Below are 19,822 nucleotides of genomic sequence, written 5' to 3'. Positions count from 1 at the left end.
TTAATTAAAAATCAACCTTATCTAATTTTAACTGGTCCTTTATGAACCTTTTATCCAAATTCCCATCACAGATCATACAATAGCTTTGTCCAGACCTCCTCTCTCCTTAGATTCTTGATACCAATCCTCTTGACTCAACAGATGACCTCACTCACCATTACATGGAGAAGAATGAGTCTATGATCTCCCTCATGCTTTTTTCTCTAACCTCAAAATTTTTCTACCTCATTACTAATCCCCTCTTCTTTTGGTCCACATGAAGCAGTAGATATGGCAAGTCTTTTACCATGGTAAAGTATATTCTTCCACTCATGTCATTGATTCTATTCCCTTTTGTATCCTCTAGGAGCTCTATTTTCTCTCCCTGTTTACCCTCAACATTTTGCTATGCACTAGTTCCATCCACATTTCCATGTTCAGGTCTCCCATATAGGTAAAGTCCTTTCCCCACAAGCTCCCCATCTCTGCAACTTACTATCCAATATTTCTTCTCAGTACTAAATGCAGAATGGATGCTATATGAAATGTAACTCATTATGCAAATGAGTAATTCTAATTCTTCATAATTAATCATAAAATATACCATATCCAACAATACTACAGAAAAGTCCCATATTTCCTGGGTTCATGATGTGTCTATGAACTCCTAGTGTGGGAACTCCCTCTACCAAGGCAGATCACAACCAATTTATTATGCAGTAGATAATTTCCAGGCATTTTCCTGAATAGAAATTAAATGACTTTGTAAGGATTATAGGACTAGTAAATTTTGGAGGCTGAATTTGAATTCAGGGCTTCATGATTCTAAGTTAAGAACTCTATTCACTATTTATGAGTTTTGGGGTACAACTCTGTAGAATTTATTTTAAGGAAAAATAAGAATTTAATTCTGTAAAAGTTTTAAGGGTAAATAGAATTTAAATAATCCCCACTGCCAATAGACCTATTGTTTTAATGTAATGAAGGAAAGAAAATAGTTTGAAAGTAATCCCAGAATGAAGAAAAAAAATAGGTATGTGGTTTAAATTCACCTGGTATTTAACCCTTCCTTGACCATGAAAAGAAGAAAGATTGTTTAAATCAGTGACCCTCCAGAGTGCCTCACCCCAGCTCAGAGATTCCCTTTCTAATCCCTATCCCAGATCAGCAACTTCCTGACCCAACCCACCATTCCAGATCAGTTGACCCTTACTTCAGCAAAGATTCCCCTCTTACTCCCACCCCAGTTCATCAGACATCCACTGTGACTCCCCCATCTCAGAGGCTTTTCCCCTCTGACCATACTAACCTCTCTTATTTCAGACAAGGTTTCCAAATAAAGCTGCTGGACAAAAAAAAAATGCTAGAAAAATGCAGGGAAACATGAGTTACATTCAGGTCTCAGAAAATTTATTAGCTGGGGTGGCCAGGTGGCACAGTGAATAAGAGTGCCGGCCCTGGTGTCGAGAGACCCGGGATTGGTTCCGGCCTCAGATACTTGGCACCCACACAAAATAACTGGCCGTGTAACCTTGAGCAAGTTACTTAACCCCAATTGCTTTAAAAAAAAAAAGAAAATTTATTAGCTGTGTGACCTTAAACAAGTTATTTATGTTTGCCTTAGTTTCCTGAATTGTAAAGAGGAAAATAATAATGGTACTCACCTCCCAGGGTTGTTGTGAGGATCAAAGTGATATAATAATTGTGAAATGGTAAGCACTATATAAAGGTTGACTATTGTTATTATTATTTCTTTAATTGAATGTAATTTTATGATAGATTTTAGATATGATTAGTATAAAACACCAAAGGCAGTAAGATTGATGATTTTCTATAAATTTGAAATGCATTTGACTGAAGTGGTGTCATCTGACTGGTAATAATTTTTGGGTCATATTTTTAATATATGTAATTGTGTATGCTATTATATTTCTAAATTTTTTCTTATATTGTAAAATGCTGTGAAAAACCATTGTGTCTACAATGCTGTTAGAAAAAAATAATTTCTTTTTTTATCTGGATGCTGTCAGATTATGAATTGAGCTTTTAAAAGGATATAATAAAATAGATATTTGAAAATCCTTAAGCATTTAATGGGGTTTATTTGTTTTAAAACAGATAATAAAAATAAGTTTATAAGTCCTCATTTGAAAAATTTTTACTATCATGTAAACATTATGAAAATTTATAGGGTGGTTTAAAGATGTAACTTTAACACATAATATGAGTCAACAATCAGGTATTTGTTGTATGTCTGAAAACCCAGAATGTGGGGTTAGTTTTAGTGTATAAGTAAAGGATAAATTAAATATAACATTAGGAAAGCATTAACAAGAAGTTAATGATATTCAATCCCTAAATTGTGATTAGTGAATTTTTGCTATTTGAGATAAAAGTTATTGGGGTTACAATTTACTACTGTTTTGAGTTTTCATTATGGGATGGTTGTCTGAATTGTCATGAAGCCAAAAGTAGAAAATGACATGTGCTGCAGTCTGAGAACTATTAAAAGTAGATGTCTAGTCATGAGAAAAGTTGAAGGGATGACCTTGACATGGCCAAAGGTAGGATCTTCTTGGCTCATTTCCCCCATTGTGGGATTTCTTTTTTGAACAGGTAATTTCTCCACCTGGTTAATACTGAGCTGGTTTTTATACCCTGTGACCACATGATTGGCTGTCATATATGAATCATGCCTAGAATCAAACAGAGCTAAGGAAGTATGAATCCCTCTGTCCTCTGCCCAGGTAAGATCACATGGGGAGTATTGTATTCCAGGGTGCCACAGTTTGAGAAGGACATTGATATGCTGGAGAGCTTACAGAGTAGAGCAACCAGGATGGTGAAGGACCTTGAATCCATGTTCTATGAGCACTGGATAAAGGAACTGGATATGTAGATATGTTTAGCCCAGAGAAGAAAAGACATGAGGGAGGGAGCGGGGAGTAGGGAGATGATAACTGTCTTCAAATATCTGAAGAATTGTTGTATAGGGATAGGATTAGATGTGTTCTGTTTACTCCCTGAGGGCACTTGGTAGAAGGTGCAAAGAAGCAAATTTAGGCTTAACAATCAAGCTGGCCTAAAATGGAATGGACTACCTCTAGAGATAGAGAGCTCTTCATTAAATATCTTCAAGCAGGGGTTGGATGATCACTTGTTAGTATTTCTTTTGGGTATCGGTTGCACTTGACAGTTGCAAAATCCTTTTTTTCTGTGCTTTTAAAATTCTGATTCTGCATTCATCCAGCCTTTGCCTGAAAACCTCTGGTGAGGTGGATCCCGTTACCTTTAGAGGGAGGCCAGTACACTTTGGGACAGCTCTAACTAGAGGGGAGAATTCCCTTTTATCAAGCTTAAGTTTGCCACTTGGCTACTTCTATCCATTGTTCCTATTTTTGTTTACAGCAAATAATATAATCCCCCTTTTATAGATGAATAAAACAGTCTAAAGAGTTAAATTGCTTTGCCTTAGGTCATACATTCAATCAGTGATGGAACCCTGACTTTAGGTCTCCTGAGGCTTTCATCTCTTCCCACTATTACCCCCTCACTATCCCTTTGAAAAGACAAATTAGAACAATTAATGAACTCATTTTAAGCCAGAAACAGAACAGGCAGGTCAGGACCACTATGCAATATTAGTTGGATATGCCTGAAAACAAAGGCTTTTGTGAAAATCAAGCTTGGAGGCAAAGGTCATTGGAATCTATCTACCTACCTATCTACCTATCTATCTACCTACCTACCTACCTACCTATCCATCCATCCATTTATCTTATCTTATCTATATCTGACTATCTAATCCATCCATCCATCCATCCATCCATCCATCCATCCATCCATCCATCCATCCATCCATCCATCCATCTAATCTATCTGTCTATCTGTCTGTGTATCTATCCTCTAACTATATCTATTTACCTATATGTCTCTGTCTTTCTCTCTGTCTCTCTCTCTCCTTCCAAAAATGGGAAATCAAAGGAAACCTGAAACTCATTATGTTTATCAGGATATCATCCTTTTTTACTTCTTCTCAATGTTAAAAATAGCCCACTATCCCTAATTCTTTGTCCATTCACTCATTTTACATTGATTAATCATTTTTATGTGGAGAGAATAGCTCTGGAATTGACAGAGGAGGACAGAAGGATTATAATTGAGCCAAAAATTTGGTGAATATTAATAAAATAGAACTAATAAATGGCTGTCCCCAAGCCATCTCCTTTCCTTTTCTCACAGTGATACAGCCAGAGCAACAGTGGACCTCCCTGAAAATTCCTCCCAGCCATTGCGCATCTCTGGTGGGGTTGCTACTGGAGGAGTAAGTGTTTCCTGTTTTCTGCCAGTTTCTGGTTTGGGGTAATTCACAAAAAGGGGTTGGTAGTAGAACCTTTTTGCAGAATATTGACTAGCCATATGCCTTTAGAAAGTTTACCCTACTCCTCTCTAAAATGAAGGATTTGGACGATATGATTTCTAAAGTATCTTTTATCTCTGAAAACCTAGATTGTGAGATCCTCTGGGGAATTTCTATAACAGCTCATTCAACCTAACCCTCATCCCTCCCCTGCAACATACACACACACACACACACACACACACACACATATGTAAAATGTTGCTTCCCTCTTCCTATCTCTGATCTCATCAGACAAACTTATGTATGTCTTTGGACCTCAAGTAGACCCTCTATGGGATACCTGTGTCACAGCATGTTCTGTAAGCTTGCTCTGTGATTCCAAGAATTCTTGGAGAGCCTTCAAAATCTCTCTGTGGAGGTTGGCTGGAGCATCACATGACCATTCTGTTCTAGAATGTAGGTAATTTGGCCAAATATCTCTTCACCAGTCTATTCCCTCCCCCCAATCCCTTTTGGAGGAGGGGTCTCCCTAGCTTGCCTTAGCTGGAAGTGCAATGGTCATTCATTGGTATAGAAGCCTTGATCTGCTTCATTTTGTACCTGGGCCATTCCTCCTCAGCATCCCAGTGTCTATACTCACAAACAAGGCTTTACCACATAGATGCCAGACTTAGTGTGGATATTCAACAGGCTTTAGCCCCACTGCAGCTTAGAATTCTTGAGTTCAAGCAATCTACTAGTCTTAGCTTCCCAATAGCAAAGATTATAGGCAGGTGCCACTATGGCCAACCACTGTCCTATTCCAATAAAACATATAATCACAGGTATCTGAGAGAGATTCCAGGGGAGCCTATTCCTCTTAATTCCTCCACTTTACCCTGGCACCTGATTCTCCCTAAAACTCATGTGATATAGCAGTTCACTGATACTGGAGAGCAAAACAAACAGATAAAAATATAACTCAAAATGTTGTGATTTCTACTCTTATCCTATTTCTAGCCATCTACTTCCCAACCCAGTCAATTGTGACTACCTGTTCCCAGAAAATATTCTGTTGCTTTCTCACTGTGCCTTATATCAGGTCTTCCTCTATTACAGAGATCATGACCCTGGGCAGGTAAATCAGTCAGAATCTCAGTTTTCTCACCTATAAAATGAGCATAGGCATACTTATGCAAAGAAATCATTCCTCACAATAACCCTGTTAAGTAAGCGCCATTATTACATCCCCCCATTTTTTTTTATTGATGAAGAAACTGGGGTTGAAAGAAGTTAAAAGTGACTTGCCCAAAGTCACAGAAGTAGTAAATGTCTGAGGCAGGATTAGAGCTGGGGGCCCCTTCTCTATCTCCACACCCCCCCCCCCGCCCCTGCCAATCTATTGTACCTAGCTCATAATATTGCTATGAGGAAAAGTACTTAACTAACCTTGGAACTCTATATTAATGTGAATATTGTTTTATTTCACTCCTGTGGATCTCAGTTTTCCATTCTGTAAGATGAGAGGGGAAGGTAATTTGGCCTCCAAGGTCCCCAGTGACTCCAATAGTCAATGCTATTGGGTGCACAATGTTTCTAATGCGTCTTCCAGAGTTTCTCTTCACTTTAGAATTTTCCTGTGACCATGTGGTTGTTATGACCCTTCTCTATCTCTACACTCTCTTCCTCAGTTTAAATTTAGCTCTGCTTTTTTAGTAAGAGAGATTTACTGGCTTGTTTCCTGGAGGCATGTCTATCAAATGTGCTCATTTAAAAAGAGAGTCGTGTTGCATTAACTATGCCCAAGATTTGCCAAAGGGAGCTTATATATACCTCTGGGTATGAGCAGATATCTGTAAACACAGCCGAGGAATTGGAAGTCTGGTTCTTCAAGGGTATTGACTTGTCAAAATCACACCACAGCTGGGGATAAAAACAAACAAACAGAAACAGGAACACTAAGTCAGTGAGGAAGATTGAGACTGCACAGGGTGCTATTAACTGTTCTTAAATGACTACCCTAGGAGAGACTGTATGTTTGACCACAGACTCTGCTGGAACTATAGCCATTTAAAGAATCATAGGACCCTAGAGTGTCAGGGTAGGTAAATAATATCACACAGAACACAGAAGGTTAGGGCTAAGAGGGACCCTTGAATATAAAATGGTAGAATAGAGACCATCATGTTGGAGGGGACCTTAGAATATATGTTAAAATGCAGGTGATAATAGACTTTCAGAGCTGTAGACCTTAGGGCATATTATTTTAGAATATGGAACTTGGATGCACCTTGGAGTAGAGAATGCTAAAAACATAAGCATAATAAACTATCAGAGAAGGAGGGAACTTTAGACTATAGACTATAAGAATATAAGACGTAAGAGCTGGAAGAGACTAAGCCTTAGTGCTTTGTTGAAAGAAATGGGAAAGTCTTCAGGGTAGGGCTAGGTGCACTTATCCTTTATGTTTTAGGGAGGATTCTTTTCCAAGGGGGGGGGGGGTTGGCTTATGAGCGTCTCTTCCAACTGTTAATGATAATGTCTTATAATATAGGAAAGTAGGGTTTAAACTGACTATTTTTGGCTCCAAGAGATGAGAACCAAAAATACCATGGGGAGGCAGACTGCAGTTCAAATGATGGAAGAACTTCCTAAGAATTAGAACTATGTGAAAATGGAATGACTTGCCTCAAGGTCATGGAACTTTAGAGCCAGTGAGAAAGGTCACCGATTCTAATAAATCTTCTCAATTTACAAGTAGGGAAAATGAACTTGCCTAGTGAGCTCTTTACCACTGGCTGTGTCCAACCCAAGGTTAGACGACCACATGTCAAGAATATTAAGTGCACCACACCATCAGGCAAAGGTTATACCAGATGAACTTTGAAGCACCTTCTAACTCTAAGAGTTCTATGATTATATTCAAAGATGTGGGAATGGCCTAAATAACCACTCAAAGTACCAATTTCCCATCTACAGCCTAAAATAATTATGCCTAAAATCTGGCCCAGAAAACTCAAAATATCTGTATGTACAAAATATTCATGGAAAATTACAATGCTTTTTATCCTGGTCAGGGTTAGTAAAATTCATAAAATCTAATATATCAAGTTGACACAGAAATGACAAATATTCCAAGGATAGTAATAAATTCAGGTTGGAGTACATTCTACTTTTAATAGCTGATTCTTGGGAAGACACATAATAATATAAACTGATTGACTAGCAGTGATATCCAAAGGATAATCTCTTTTCATGTAAAAGTAATGGACAGATGGCAACCTATAAGAAATGACTGGTACCATTTGAGGGGCAGCAGATTTAACAGGACCTCACTGCTTAACTCCCTTTATATTATGGCCCTCCCTCCCTTAGGTATGTGTGTGTGTGGGGGGGGAGTGGGACTAGTTCAGGAACATGACCATTAGCCTTTTTTTTTTTGTGAAAGGTAGAGAGAAATCTGTAGAATATGGAAACTTCCTTAACCTCAAAATTAGACAGATTTGTCTCCAGTGCTTAGAGATGCTTACAATATTTAAGATGGCACCAAGGAAATTAATCAAGATGGAGGCAAAGATGATGACATTTCTGGCCAGATAGGTCTCATTAATCCAACAGCAAGTTTTCCGCAGCACAAGTGGTAAACACTTATAATCCTCTGCTGTGGTGATAAGAACAAGGGCCGAGTGCAGCATGATCAGGAGAGAAAATTGAATGACCATTGGCATCATCCTGAAAAGAAGAACAGAAGACTGGGTGATTTAATGTTAGTCAACTCTTTTTACTGGGCACTACTAGCTACCTCATGAGGTATTTCCCTCTTCTGGGGCTGAAACATTTTCCATTTAGTCTTCATTCAAGAAATAGCTATTAGTGGACATGGGTAACTTTTAGATTGAGACTACTCTCCCTATGCTGTGTATTTTGCCATGAAAAGTAAATGTTTATTTAGATTTGTTACTTCTGTCCATTTTTCCCTCTCTTCTTCTCATTCACTCATCTCACTAGGCAACGGCTGCCAAGGCAACATTTAGCTTGGATGATTATCTCAATATCCTAGCTACAGGAGCTGGAGAAATGCCCTCTGCCCCAAAATGTGGGGCTTACAATGCACTGTCAGCCTCCACCTACTCAGATGCTCAAATCCAAACTCCATGACAACTCTGGGTCTCTATTTTTGTCACAAGTAGCACCATGGATTTCACCAGAACAAAATCCCAGCCATCTAATTGTGCCTACAGATGTTTGAGGGTTCTCTACAAAATTTGCTTCTCTAGGTGGGTCTGCATGATGATAGAGGGAAAGCCCTTTGGGCACATTTTGCAAATCTGCTGGGTTTGTTTCCTGCCTTCTTTTGGGCAGATACCAATAGGAACTGACTCTTGGCATTTTTACACTTTGCTCAGGTGTTGGTGTTTCATGAAAGCAGAGTCACTGTAAAGGGTTTATCCATTTCTTCCTTTGGGAAACTTAATTACAGTCCTCTTAATTAAGTCTCTTTTTTTCCAAATCCAAATATTAGGGCTGGAGGGACCCTTAGACATAATCTAGTCACATATATTTTTGAAACAAGAACTGGGAAAGACATTAGAGATCACTCATCTCTTGGCTCCAGACATTTTCATTGGCTGCCTCTCATGCTTGGGACTCTCTCCCTCCTTGTCTTCACATCCTGGATTCCCTGTCTTTCTTCAAGTCTTAGCTAAAGTTCTTCTTTCTGTAAGAAGCCTTTCCTAGTCTGCTTTAATCTTAGTGCCTTCTCTCTGAGATTATTCTCAGCATATTTTGTATCTATTTTTTTGGACACGGTTGTTAGCATGTTATTTCTTCCATTAAACTGTAAACTCCTTGAAGGCAGAAATTAGGTTCTTTTGTTTGTTTTCTGTTCTTTGTAACATCAGTTTAGCATAGTGCTTATCACAAAGTGCACTCAATACTTATTGACTGATGGACTGACAGTCAAGCCCCTCATTTTACAGATGGGGACATTGAAGTCCAGAAAGAATAAATCACTTTCCCAAGGTTACACGGATGGGAAAGAATATGAACTCAAGTCCTTTGACTCACACCCTAGTCATTTTTCTATGAACACCTTGCTGCCTACTTAATGATCTCTCAGTGATCCCCAGTACTGGAACTCCTTTCTTCTGAGTTCACAACTTCTCAGAACTACAATATGTATGCTAAATAATGTTAACAATTTATACTTTCTGTTTAAAAAAATCAAAGTAATTTTTAAATTAAACTTATTTAATTATCCAGAGTGTCAGGGCTGGAAGGGACTTTAGACATTATCAGACAGAACCTCCTTATTTTATAACTGAAGAAATTAAGGTACAAAAAGACCAGATGACTTGGCCAGCATCAAAATAATTAGCTAGTACTGGAGCTAGGACTAGAACCCAGACCTATGAACTCATGGTTCAGCACTTTTTTTTAATCCAATAGATAGCTTGCTAGCTTAACACACCTCAATAAATTGATTTTGTGGAACCATTCCCTTTACAAGTTAATAAGATTCTGCCCAAGTCCTGTGTGTTTATAGCTATACAAAGTATTGACTCTGTGTACAATCACGATCAAGTTATATTCCATCTCTAGCTTTCAAGGTCTTCACACTTTTCTCCCTTGTGCAGCCTTTTCTAATCCTACCATCAGACTCAAGGGATTAATTAGTTTATGATCTCTCCCTGTCCTCTGCCTTATACTGTGGGTAGCTAGAGCTCCTTGAAGGCAGGAGTCGTTTAATTTTGTCTTTGTATACCTAGTGCTTAGCATAGTAGCTGACATATAGTAGGTCCTTAATAAATGCTTGTTGATTATTCAACTCCAAAATAAATGATTGAATGTATTTATTATTCAGTTCTATATTCTACTCACACTGTCTTATTTGCTTTTCTCCACAAATGACCTTCTATCTTCTTCCTCTTTCATAGGCTTTCCTCCATAACTAGAAAGCTTCCCTTTCCCACTTAATCTACTTGAAAGCCCTATCTCCTCTCATGTCTTTACCCAATGTGGTACCTTCTAACAAAAGGACTTTTCTGTTTTCCACAGCTGTTAGTGCTCTGCCCCCTCAAAATTACTTTTCATTCATTTTCCAAATATATTGTATTTGCTTATCTATGTAAGTGTTGTCTCCCTTCAGTAGAATATAAATTCTTTAAAGGCAGGAACTCTTTCATTTTAATCTCTGTACCCAGAGTACTTCATACATGCTAGGTGATTAATACTTATTGAATTGAGTTAAATTGGTTCATTCATTATTGAAGATCAGTTGATTTGCCATTCACAGTACATGGCATACATGTCCTAGATTTGCAACCCCTCTGTTAAGCCTTTCTTTTTTTTTCTTTCTTAAGCAATTGGGGCTAAATAACTTGCTCAAGGTTACCAGGCCAGTGTGTGTATGTGTGTGTGTGTGTGTGTGTGTGTGTGTGTTCAGTATCTGAGGCCAGAACCGATCCCGGGTCCTCCCGACTCTGGGGCTGGCACTCTTACTCACTGTGCCACCTAGCCACCCCTTAAGCCTTTCTTAACTTAGTCTCTTTCTGACTATCTTCTTCAGGAAGATCTCTGCAAACTTAAATATGACAGTGCACACTACAACACACATAATTGCCTGGAGCACAACCATCTATTTTTAATACAATCAAAACAAATGGAATTAGGTTTGCATTTTATATAATTAAAGGTGATGTATACTTAGAAAATGAGTTGAATGGATTTACATGAATGTGCCAAAGACCAACATCCATGAAAAAAACAAGACCATAGCAAATAAGGGAGCTTCATAGCTTGATGCAGTTTTCATTTGTATTCTGCTGGTGCTTGTGAAGTTTTTTTTTTTTTTCCAGTCCCTTGACTATCAACATTTGTTTAACAAACTGCAATAACACCTGTCCATCTGGAAGCATCTAATTGGACACTCCATTCAAAGTTATTTTGAATTGGTTTTAGTTGCAAGAGTCCAGCAGCATTCCATAACAAATGGAATAGAATAGACTTTTGTAGAATAACTCTCTGTGAGTTGTGTCTGAAAGGATGCGTGTAGGGAGGGGGTGGAACTAGCCTAGGAAGCCTTTTCAAAGTTTGGCTGATAGAATACAGGAACATGCTCTTTACTCAGAGGGCTCGTGACTTGCTTTTACTCTTACGCACACATGAAATCTTTGCCATGTTTCCTAACAGGTTCACAGTGGGTACTGAGGCTTTCTGAAGTTGGTAAATAATGTAAATACATGTCCTTTCAAAGAGTGAGTCTTTGGGCATTTTGTGTTCTTTATTAAAAAGTTTTGTGTTGATTAAATAAAAAGAAAGAAAGAAAATGAGTTGAATGACAATCCTCTTTGAAATGCTTTTATTATTGTCCTGAAGAGGCTGCTGTCTCTGGCTATATGGGACTAAAAGAAGACTAAGAATATCAGTTCCACTCTCCTCGTTTTGTCTCTTTCTTTCTCCACTCCCTATCACACACACACACACACACACACACACACACACACACAATCTCTCTCTCTCTTTCTCTCTCTCTCCCTCTCTCTCTCTCTATGTCTTTCTATCTGTCTCTCTCACAGAAACACATTTCATACACACAAACTCCATTTTTAGGATGCCCACTGAGTACAAAGCAGAAGGATTTTTATTGGTTGATACCTCCTAACTTGTTTTGAAACTCTTCTAGTTAATAACAAAGGAAATTAGTACCATAACCAGATAGCAAGAGTTACCTATATGAATGAATAAAGATGTTACCTATGGGAAGTATTACTAGGCATGACTCACTTAAATAGAACAAAAATAATCTAACTTTTAATATTGGGCTTATCTCAAAGGCTTAAAAAAAGCCCAAATTCCCCTCCTCCCAATGTTTCCTTCATTCTCAGTACTCATAGAAAGACTTATCAAAAGGCCTTAGGGCCATTTTTAATATATACTTTACAATAGGCTCTGGCCTATTTTCTCTGATGGGTGAGGTTTTTGAGGACATCTACAATGGGATCCCCCTTCAGTGTTTCATTGTGGCATGAAAGAGACCTTGGTCTCTTGGAGTCTATGCCAGCAGAATACAGGAGCTGGAATTTTTCCCTAAGTAGGACATCTTGTGAGGGACTATGTCTACTATCTGAAGATCAGCCTAGGTAAGTACTAAGAAGTTCATGCTCATCATCAGGTGAATTGTCCACAGCCTATAAATTTTGGGGGGAAAGGCAGAGTGACTCATAAAATGGTTAAAAATAAAAAATGATCTTTGGTCCCTATGAGGTAGTATTTGTAAAGCACTCAACACAGTGCCTAGCACACAATAGGCACTTTAAAAATGTTTGTTGCCCCCTTCCTTTCTTTATTTCCATAGTCATGGTGGAATACAGGATACAGATGATAATACATCCATAGACAGACTTTAAGATTTACCGAATGCTTTCCATATATGCAACCAATGAGGCAGGTAATGTAAGTATTGACTCGTTTTTACAGAAGAGAAAACTAGGGCTCAGATGGGTTAAACCACAGCCAAGGTTTACATAATTAGTAAATGCTGGAGCTGTGGTTTAAGTCTGGGTTGAGCTAAATTTCTCCTGATTCTAAATTCATTGCTTCCTGCACTAATGTCACATATAATGCTGAGTATAGTAGGAGTTATTAAATTGAGGTTCCTGGTTCATGAATAGATTTCAGGGAGTCTGTGAACTTGTATGGGAAAAAATTATGTTTTTACTTTTACTAATCTCTAACTGAAATTTAGGGTTTCCTTCAATTATGAATGCAGGCAACATACATCATTCTGAGAAGGGGGCCATAGGCTTTGCCATACTGCCAAAGGGACTACACACACACACACACACACACACGTAAACCCTTAAGAATTCATGATCAATGGGGGTGCTAGGTGGCACAGTGAATAGAGCACTGGCCCTGGAGTCAGGAGGACCTGAGTTCAAATCTGGCCTCAGATACTTAACACAAAAACTAGCCATGTGACCTTGGGCAAGTCACTTAACCCCAATTGCCCTCCAAAAATAAAAAAAAAAAGAATTCATGATCAGTAGACATTAATTGAATTGTTCTCACTCTTTATGTATTCTCTTTGTCTAATGGCCAATACATTGACAGACTACTGAAGGAACTTACCTGTGAGTTACGTTGGCTCTTCAACATCTTAAAAGAACCAAAGAAAAGTCTTTGAATGCATTTGAGTGGACCACCTTTGGTGCATTTATGGAAGGATGAAAGGATCATAGACTGAGAGCTGGAAGAGACTTCAGAGGCCATCTAATCTAAATTCCTCTTTTTTTTCTTCAAGTTGAGGAAATTGAGGCCCATGGTCACAAAGGAAGAAAATGACTAAGGCAGGATATGAACCTTGATCCTCTGATTCCAAGAGAAAGAGCTCCTTTTGTTCTATCAGGAATCATACGTGATTCTCTTTGGAAGGGACAGAGTTTTGGTCAGTGAATGGAGTAGTCATTCTGTGAATTCACAAATGTAATCTAAGTATCTAAAAAAGGATCAAAAGGACCTTGGTGGATGTCCCTAAGTTCTCTCTGGGGTCTGTCAATTTCTCTGGCAGGCCATGATGGAATAGTTAAAGCAATGGGACATTTGAGAAAAGATACCTTTCCTTCCTAGAGCTGGAAGAAGGTTTGAGAGACCCAAACTTCACTCTTAGGGAATAAGAGGGGCAAATTTTCCCTTCCATGTCAATACTAGACCTTACTTTGTTCCATGTTTGTCTTTGAATCACCAGTGTTTAACACAGTACCTGACACATGATAAGCAATTGATAAACGATTCTTAATTGGCTGACAGTGATAAATGGAGATCATTCATTTCTAAACTGCACTAAGTGAGGCATAGTCACATTCTTAACTTGTAATTCTGGTGCTTAGGACAAGTAGAAGGTACTATTGGGAGAGACCATTCTGGAGGAAGCTACTGTCCTTGTTAGAAGGAACAGCCAGGGAGCAGCCAGGAGGGACTCATCGGGGATGAGAGGAAATCTCATGGCACCACCATTGCCACTGGCAGGCACTCAACCTTTCTTGCCCCATGGATGGCTTTCATGATGGATTTCACTTACAGCAGGGTATAGTAGGGAAAGGGTATTGTTGTCATTGTTTTCCCCTTCAAGAGTCTGATCTATATTCCAGCAGTGCAAACCAGGATGTCTGAACCTCTTGGTTACAATGCTGGGCTGAGGAGGTTGTAGTTCCTCCCCACTCAGCTATGGTCATACTACATACTACATCTATAGTACATACTACATCCAGTTCTGGGCACTACTTTTTAGGAATTGAAATTGAACTTCTGAGAATATAAATATAAGAAAAAACATAAACAGTCCTTGACCTCAAGGAGCTTACAATTTAATGGGTGGAGATAATACACAGAAGGAAACTTAAAAACAGCAAGGTGGCAGGGTGGTAGGGGAGGGAGGATGGTAGAGAAAGAAGCTGGCAGAGTCAAGGATCAGAGTCTGGAAAGAAATAAAAGGGCAAACATGACTGTCCCATACATTTTCCTTAAAATGGAGGTTCCTGGAGGAACCAAACAATCAGTGAGTTGGGGAGCATCCAGGGGAGAGCTGCTACTACTATGGTGAAATGGTTCTTGAGATTGTCATGTGAATATTAGTTGAAAGAGCTGGGACACTTAACCTAGAGATGACATTTAGGGAGAAGGACAGGATAACTGCCTTAAATTATGAAAGGCTGCCACTTGGCAGAGAAAATCAACTTATTCTGCTTGGTCAGAGGGCAGAACTATGAACAAAGTGTGGAAGTTACAGAAAGGTAGATTTTGGCTTGATATAAGGTACAAAGCTTCCTGACAATTAAAACTGTCTGAAAGTGGAAGGGGCTGCCTTGTGAAATAATGGAGAAATATTCACTACAGATATTCAAGAGAAGGTGGATGTCCACTGAGGCCATTGGTGAATGAAGAAGCCCTTTCTGTCATCTTATCTGTCATATTCAAGTCCTAATGTGGACATGAGGTAATGTTGAGTGCTCTTTAAAAATCGAGAGACACAGCAAGAATTTTATATCCTTCCTACCTCCCCATCTGAAATATTACCATATAGTTGTAGTTTGTTATAGAAAATCACCCAGGATGTTGGCAGAGAATATTATTGAAAAAATTAAGTCAATGAGAAACCTGGAAAATGAGAGGGTAGGTTCTAAAGTCCTCTTCATAATTAATTTCAATTAAACAAACTATAATTAAGTGCCTATAATTTTACAAGGTGAGAGACAACATGGAATAGGTGATAGTCAATAAGAATTTATTAAGCACTTACTAGGTGCCAGGAAATGTGCTAAGCACTGGTGCCAACATTGGGAATTGGGTTCAAGACCTGATTCATAAACATACTTGCTATGTGATGTGAACATGGCACTTGAATTCTCAGGGACCTAGGCAACATTCTAAGCTGATAAGTTATTGATGAGTTGTTAGTCTGCATCTGTGGTGGAAGTATCCGTACTGGGAGTTCCCTTCACCAATGAAATCACAGATTTAGACCAAAAGAGAAAAAAATATAAGGCATTATTGGAAAAGATGGGGGCTGGACCTGTGATTTCATTGGCATAGGGAACTCTTGGATAAGCAACAGAATGACATGGTCAGACCTATGCTGTAAGAAGATTATTTTGGTCTTGTATTGTATGGAGAATTATTGGAGAGAGAGAAAAATTAGAAGCAGGGACTCCATTAAGGAAACTATGGCAAATGTCTAGGCAAGATGTGATAAGGACCTAAACTGGGAGAGTGTCTACATGACAGATGGTGTGGAGTTATATTGACAAGATTTGGGTATTGATGAGTATGAAGGATGAGGGAGAAGGAAGAATCAGGTGGATTTTGAGATAGGAAACTTGGCTTTCTGAAGAATTATGATGTTTTGTAAAGTGCTTTACAAAGATGATTTCATTTGATTCTTATAACCTTGGGAGATAGGTGCTATTATTATCCCCATTTTACAGATGAGGAAATTGATGCAGACAGCTTAAATAACTTACACAGGGTTATATGACTGGTAAATGTCTAAGGACAGATTTGAAATCAGGCTTTCCTGACTCCAGGTCGAGTATTTCTCCACTACACCACTTAACTGTTTCTAGGACATGTGGAAATGATGGTTTCCTATATGATAAGATATATACATATATATGTATAGATTCACACACACACATATATGTACATATTATATACACATATGTATATGTATGCAGAATATGTACAGATACCCATATATTTATTATACACACATATGTATATGTACGCATAATATGTACAGATACCCATATATTTATTAACTATTGTTTAGTGTTTGTCTTGTTTAATAACTTTTGACTCTCTCAAAGGAAGTATTCGAGAAACTTAAGCATCCATTTCCTATGTAGCTTACATATCTTTTGACTTCTTTTATTTCTAAATACAAAATCAACTTTTTAAACACATATTTTTCTATTTTCACTGTGCCTACATTTATGACATCATAGAGAAGAGGTATCAAACATTCAGCCTGACAGCTGAAACGATCAAAATGTAATTGGGAAATATTTAACAAAATAAAAATGCAATAAACATAAATAAGGTTAACATGAATTTTTTTAAGTCACTGTAGGCCACAAAGACTTCTAGTTTCTTTGGAGTTTGATACCACTATCACAGAATATCAGTGCATATGGTAATTAAGTTTAGTGGCTCCTGTGGGAGGTTTCTGCCCTTTCATTCTTTACAACAGATGTTGGTGCCTAAGTTGCAATTATATTCATGGTTATCTGTTTGTTGATGTTCATTGCGAATGACACAAGGCAAGATGGTGATCTGACCATGTATCTGATGAAATGATATTTTTTGTTGCTTTTGTATACATATGGAAAAATAATTCTTTTTTGTTTTTTTGCTTTTTTGGAGGGTAATTTGGGGTTGTGACTTGCCCAAGGTCACATGGCTAATTTGTGTGTGTGTGTGTGTGTGTGTGTGTGTATGTGTGTGTGTGTGAAGTGTCTGGGGTCAAATTTGAACTCAGGTCCTCCTGACTTTGGGGCCAGTGCTCTATTCTCTGTGCCACCTAGCCACCCCTGGAAAAATAATTCTAATAATTTCCTTCATCACCTTTCTAAGGACTGAGGGATGTTCTATTTAGTCTCAACTTCTTTATGTGTTCTGTGGAGTCAATATGAAAGAGCTTCAGTCCCTGCAGCAATGTGGTGAATCCTTCTTCTCCTCCTTGTTGTCATCCTCACCAGATTCATTGTTATCATCAATACTGATATAATGCTTTAAGGTTTGCAAAGTATATTATATTCGTAATCTTACGTGAACCATATAACAGCTTTGTAAGGTAGGTGTCATCATTATCCTCATTTTTACAGATGAGGCTAAAAGAGGTTAAGGGACCTGTCAAAGGTCACACAGCTAGTAAATGTTTGAGGAAGGACCGGAACTCAATCTTTTTTTTGAATCCAAGTCTAGAATTCCATCTACTACCCCACCTAGCTGACTCAAATTATTGAACTGTAGTGGACATACGAGAAATATAACAGGACAGCAAAGCCAATTATAATTTAGGAATGTTTATTAATCAGCTGGTGACTTCCTCCCCAATAGGGAAGACAGCATTGAGTCTTCTGTAAGATGCATTTTTATAGACCCAGATGTTGCTAACAAACAGAATGTGGTTCCAAGGAGAGGGGAGAGTACCATTTCTAGTAAAATCTTGGGTACCTAACAAGAACAGACTTGTATATGGGCTAACAAGAACAGACTTGTATCTAGGGTATGTTTCTAGAAACACAAGTGAAACGTTCCCTTACTATTACGGCCTATTAGGTGGTTTCCAGGGACCCTGGTAGGGGCCCCTGCTGGCAGGTTTTAGGGGGCTTTGGTGTATAATTTCTGATGGGCACTTCAGAACTTTGGACAAAGACTTCATTCTTACATGAACAAGGGATTGATATGGCATTTAAGGAGGCTAGACACTTTAATTAATATCTGTAGATGGTCTAAAAACTATTGGGTTTTCTGTCTTCCTTTTCTGCTGTTCCTTTGCTCTTACTGTAGTGGAATGTTTTTGCCTAAGTCTTAAGTTCATTTCTATTTTGCATTTGATTTATAGGTGACTTTGGTCAAAACCAAATTATCACTTGGAGTCCAATTTTTGAGTGTTGATCTTTTCTTTCCTTATCTAGGTTGGTCTGTGGGTAGTAGTCAGTCTGCTTCTAGGCTCATACTTGAAGTCGTTCCAGTTTGGATGAACTTGCCAGGAATTTCTTTGCTTGAAATTCTTTTGAGAAAGTAGTTACCTTCAAACCAGGATGAAATATTGGAGAAGGCCTTTCAACTGCATAATAAGGTTTCAGGGATCTTCTTTCAAATAGATAATGTAACCTATCACTGAAAAGACATTCTGTGGAAACTAAACACCATTCAATGACATTTTTAACATGAATGAAACTATTCTCCCATCTCTTTCCTGCTTCCCTATCAATGATCCCTTGATCATCACCCTCACAAAGCTAGTCCAAGAGTTCTCCTTTTTCTTTGCGGAAATGAGAATTAGAAAGGTGGACTTCTTTGCATACCAAAATCTGATGGCTCTAGTCCAATTTTCTAGCCTTATTACACACTCTTTCTTTAATGCACCACACACTCCATACCAACTGCAACTACTTATTTCTCTCAAACACATCCTAAGCCACGCACTTCAAGCTACTCTCTATGCCTGGAATGCCCTTCCTCAATTTACAATTTAAATTCCATATATCCTCCAAACCTTGAACTTAGACATCAACTTGTATTCATTCGTTCATTCTTTCATTGATTAGATAAGAATTATTAAGTAACTACTATGAGCTTGATACAATCTAGACCTTGGGGATACAAAGATATCAACAAAAATAGTCCCTGTTCTTTGGGAGTTTGCATTCCACAGAGGTGAAATATATGCAGAGAAAAGGTAATGCTAAGTAAGGTCGAGGTAAGAAAGGTCATTAACAACTGGGGGGAATCAGGAAAGGTAGCATCATATTTGTATTTCTCCTATGGAACTTCACATTTTGACTTATGTTATAGTTATCTGCATGTCTTATTTTCCCTACTGCACTGTTAAGTCCCAAGAGATTAAAACTGTTTTATGCAGTAAATCACAGAATCTGATTTGAAAGAGACCACAGAGAACAAGTCCAATTCACATCAGAAACAGAATCCTCAGAACAACATACTCTACAAGGGATGCTTAAGACTTTGCTCGAGGATCTCCAAAGTGGAGGAGAGCCCACCACCTCCTGGGGAATCTCATTCCACGTTGTTCTAATTGCTTGGAATTATTCTTGACATCAAGCTTATATTGGTCTATTCTCAACTTCTGGGGCCAAAGAGAATAAACTGAATCCCTCTTCTATGAAAGACATCTACATACCTGAAAGTAGCTATTATTTTAGCCTTAACTTCCTTCCTTCCTTCCTTCCTTCCTTCCTTCCTTCCTTCCTTCCT

At 38.3% G+C, this 19,822-nt stretch overlaps 1 protein-coding gene across 1 annotated transcript in view; it reads right to left on the bottom strand.

The window, feature by feature from the left end:
• The window catches only part of ADCY8 (adenylate cyclase 8), a 244,167-nt gene that overhangs the window by 84,292 nt on the left and 140,053 nt on the right, over positions 1 to 19,822 (bottom strand). Inside the window, exons 10-11 of the mRNA XM_069081301.1 lie at positions 7,852 to 8,053; positions 6,155 to 6,244 (exon numbers count right to left, since the gene is read on the bottom strand). Of these exons, the coding sequence (XP_068937402.1) occupies positions 6,155 to 6,244; positions 7,852 to 8,053 (292 nt within the window). The remainder of the gene's footprint in view (positions 1 to 6,154; positions 6,245 to 7,851; positions 8,054 to 19,822) is intronic.

Source organism: Petaurus breviceps, unplaced genomic scaffold (assembly GCF_028583685.1).
Source record: "Petaurus breviceps papuanus isolate PSGF00001 unplaced genomic scaffold, PetGlider_PUasm1.0 98, whole genome shotgun sequence".
NCBI classification, from domain to species: Eukaryota; Metazoa; Chordata; class Mammalia; order Diprotodontia; family Petauridae; genus Petaurus; species Petaurus breviceps.
Note: the sequence above shows the minus strand (reverse complement) of the source record. Positions and strands in the feature narration are given on the sequence as shown.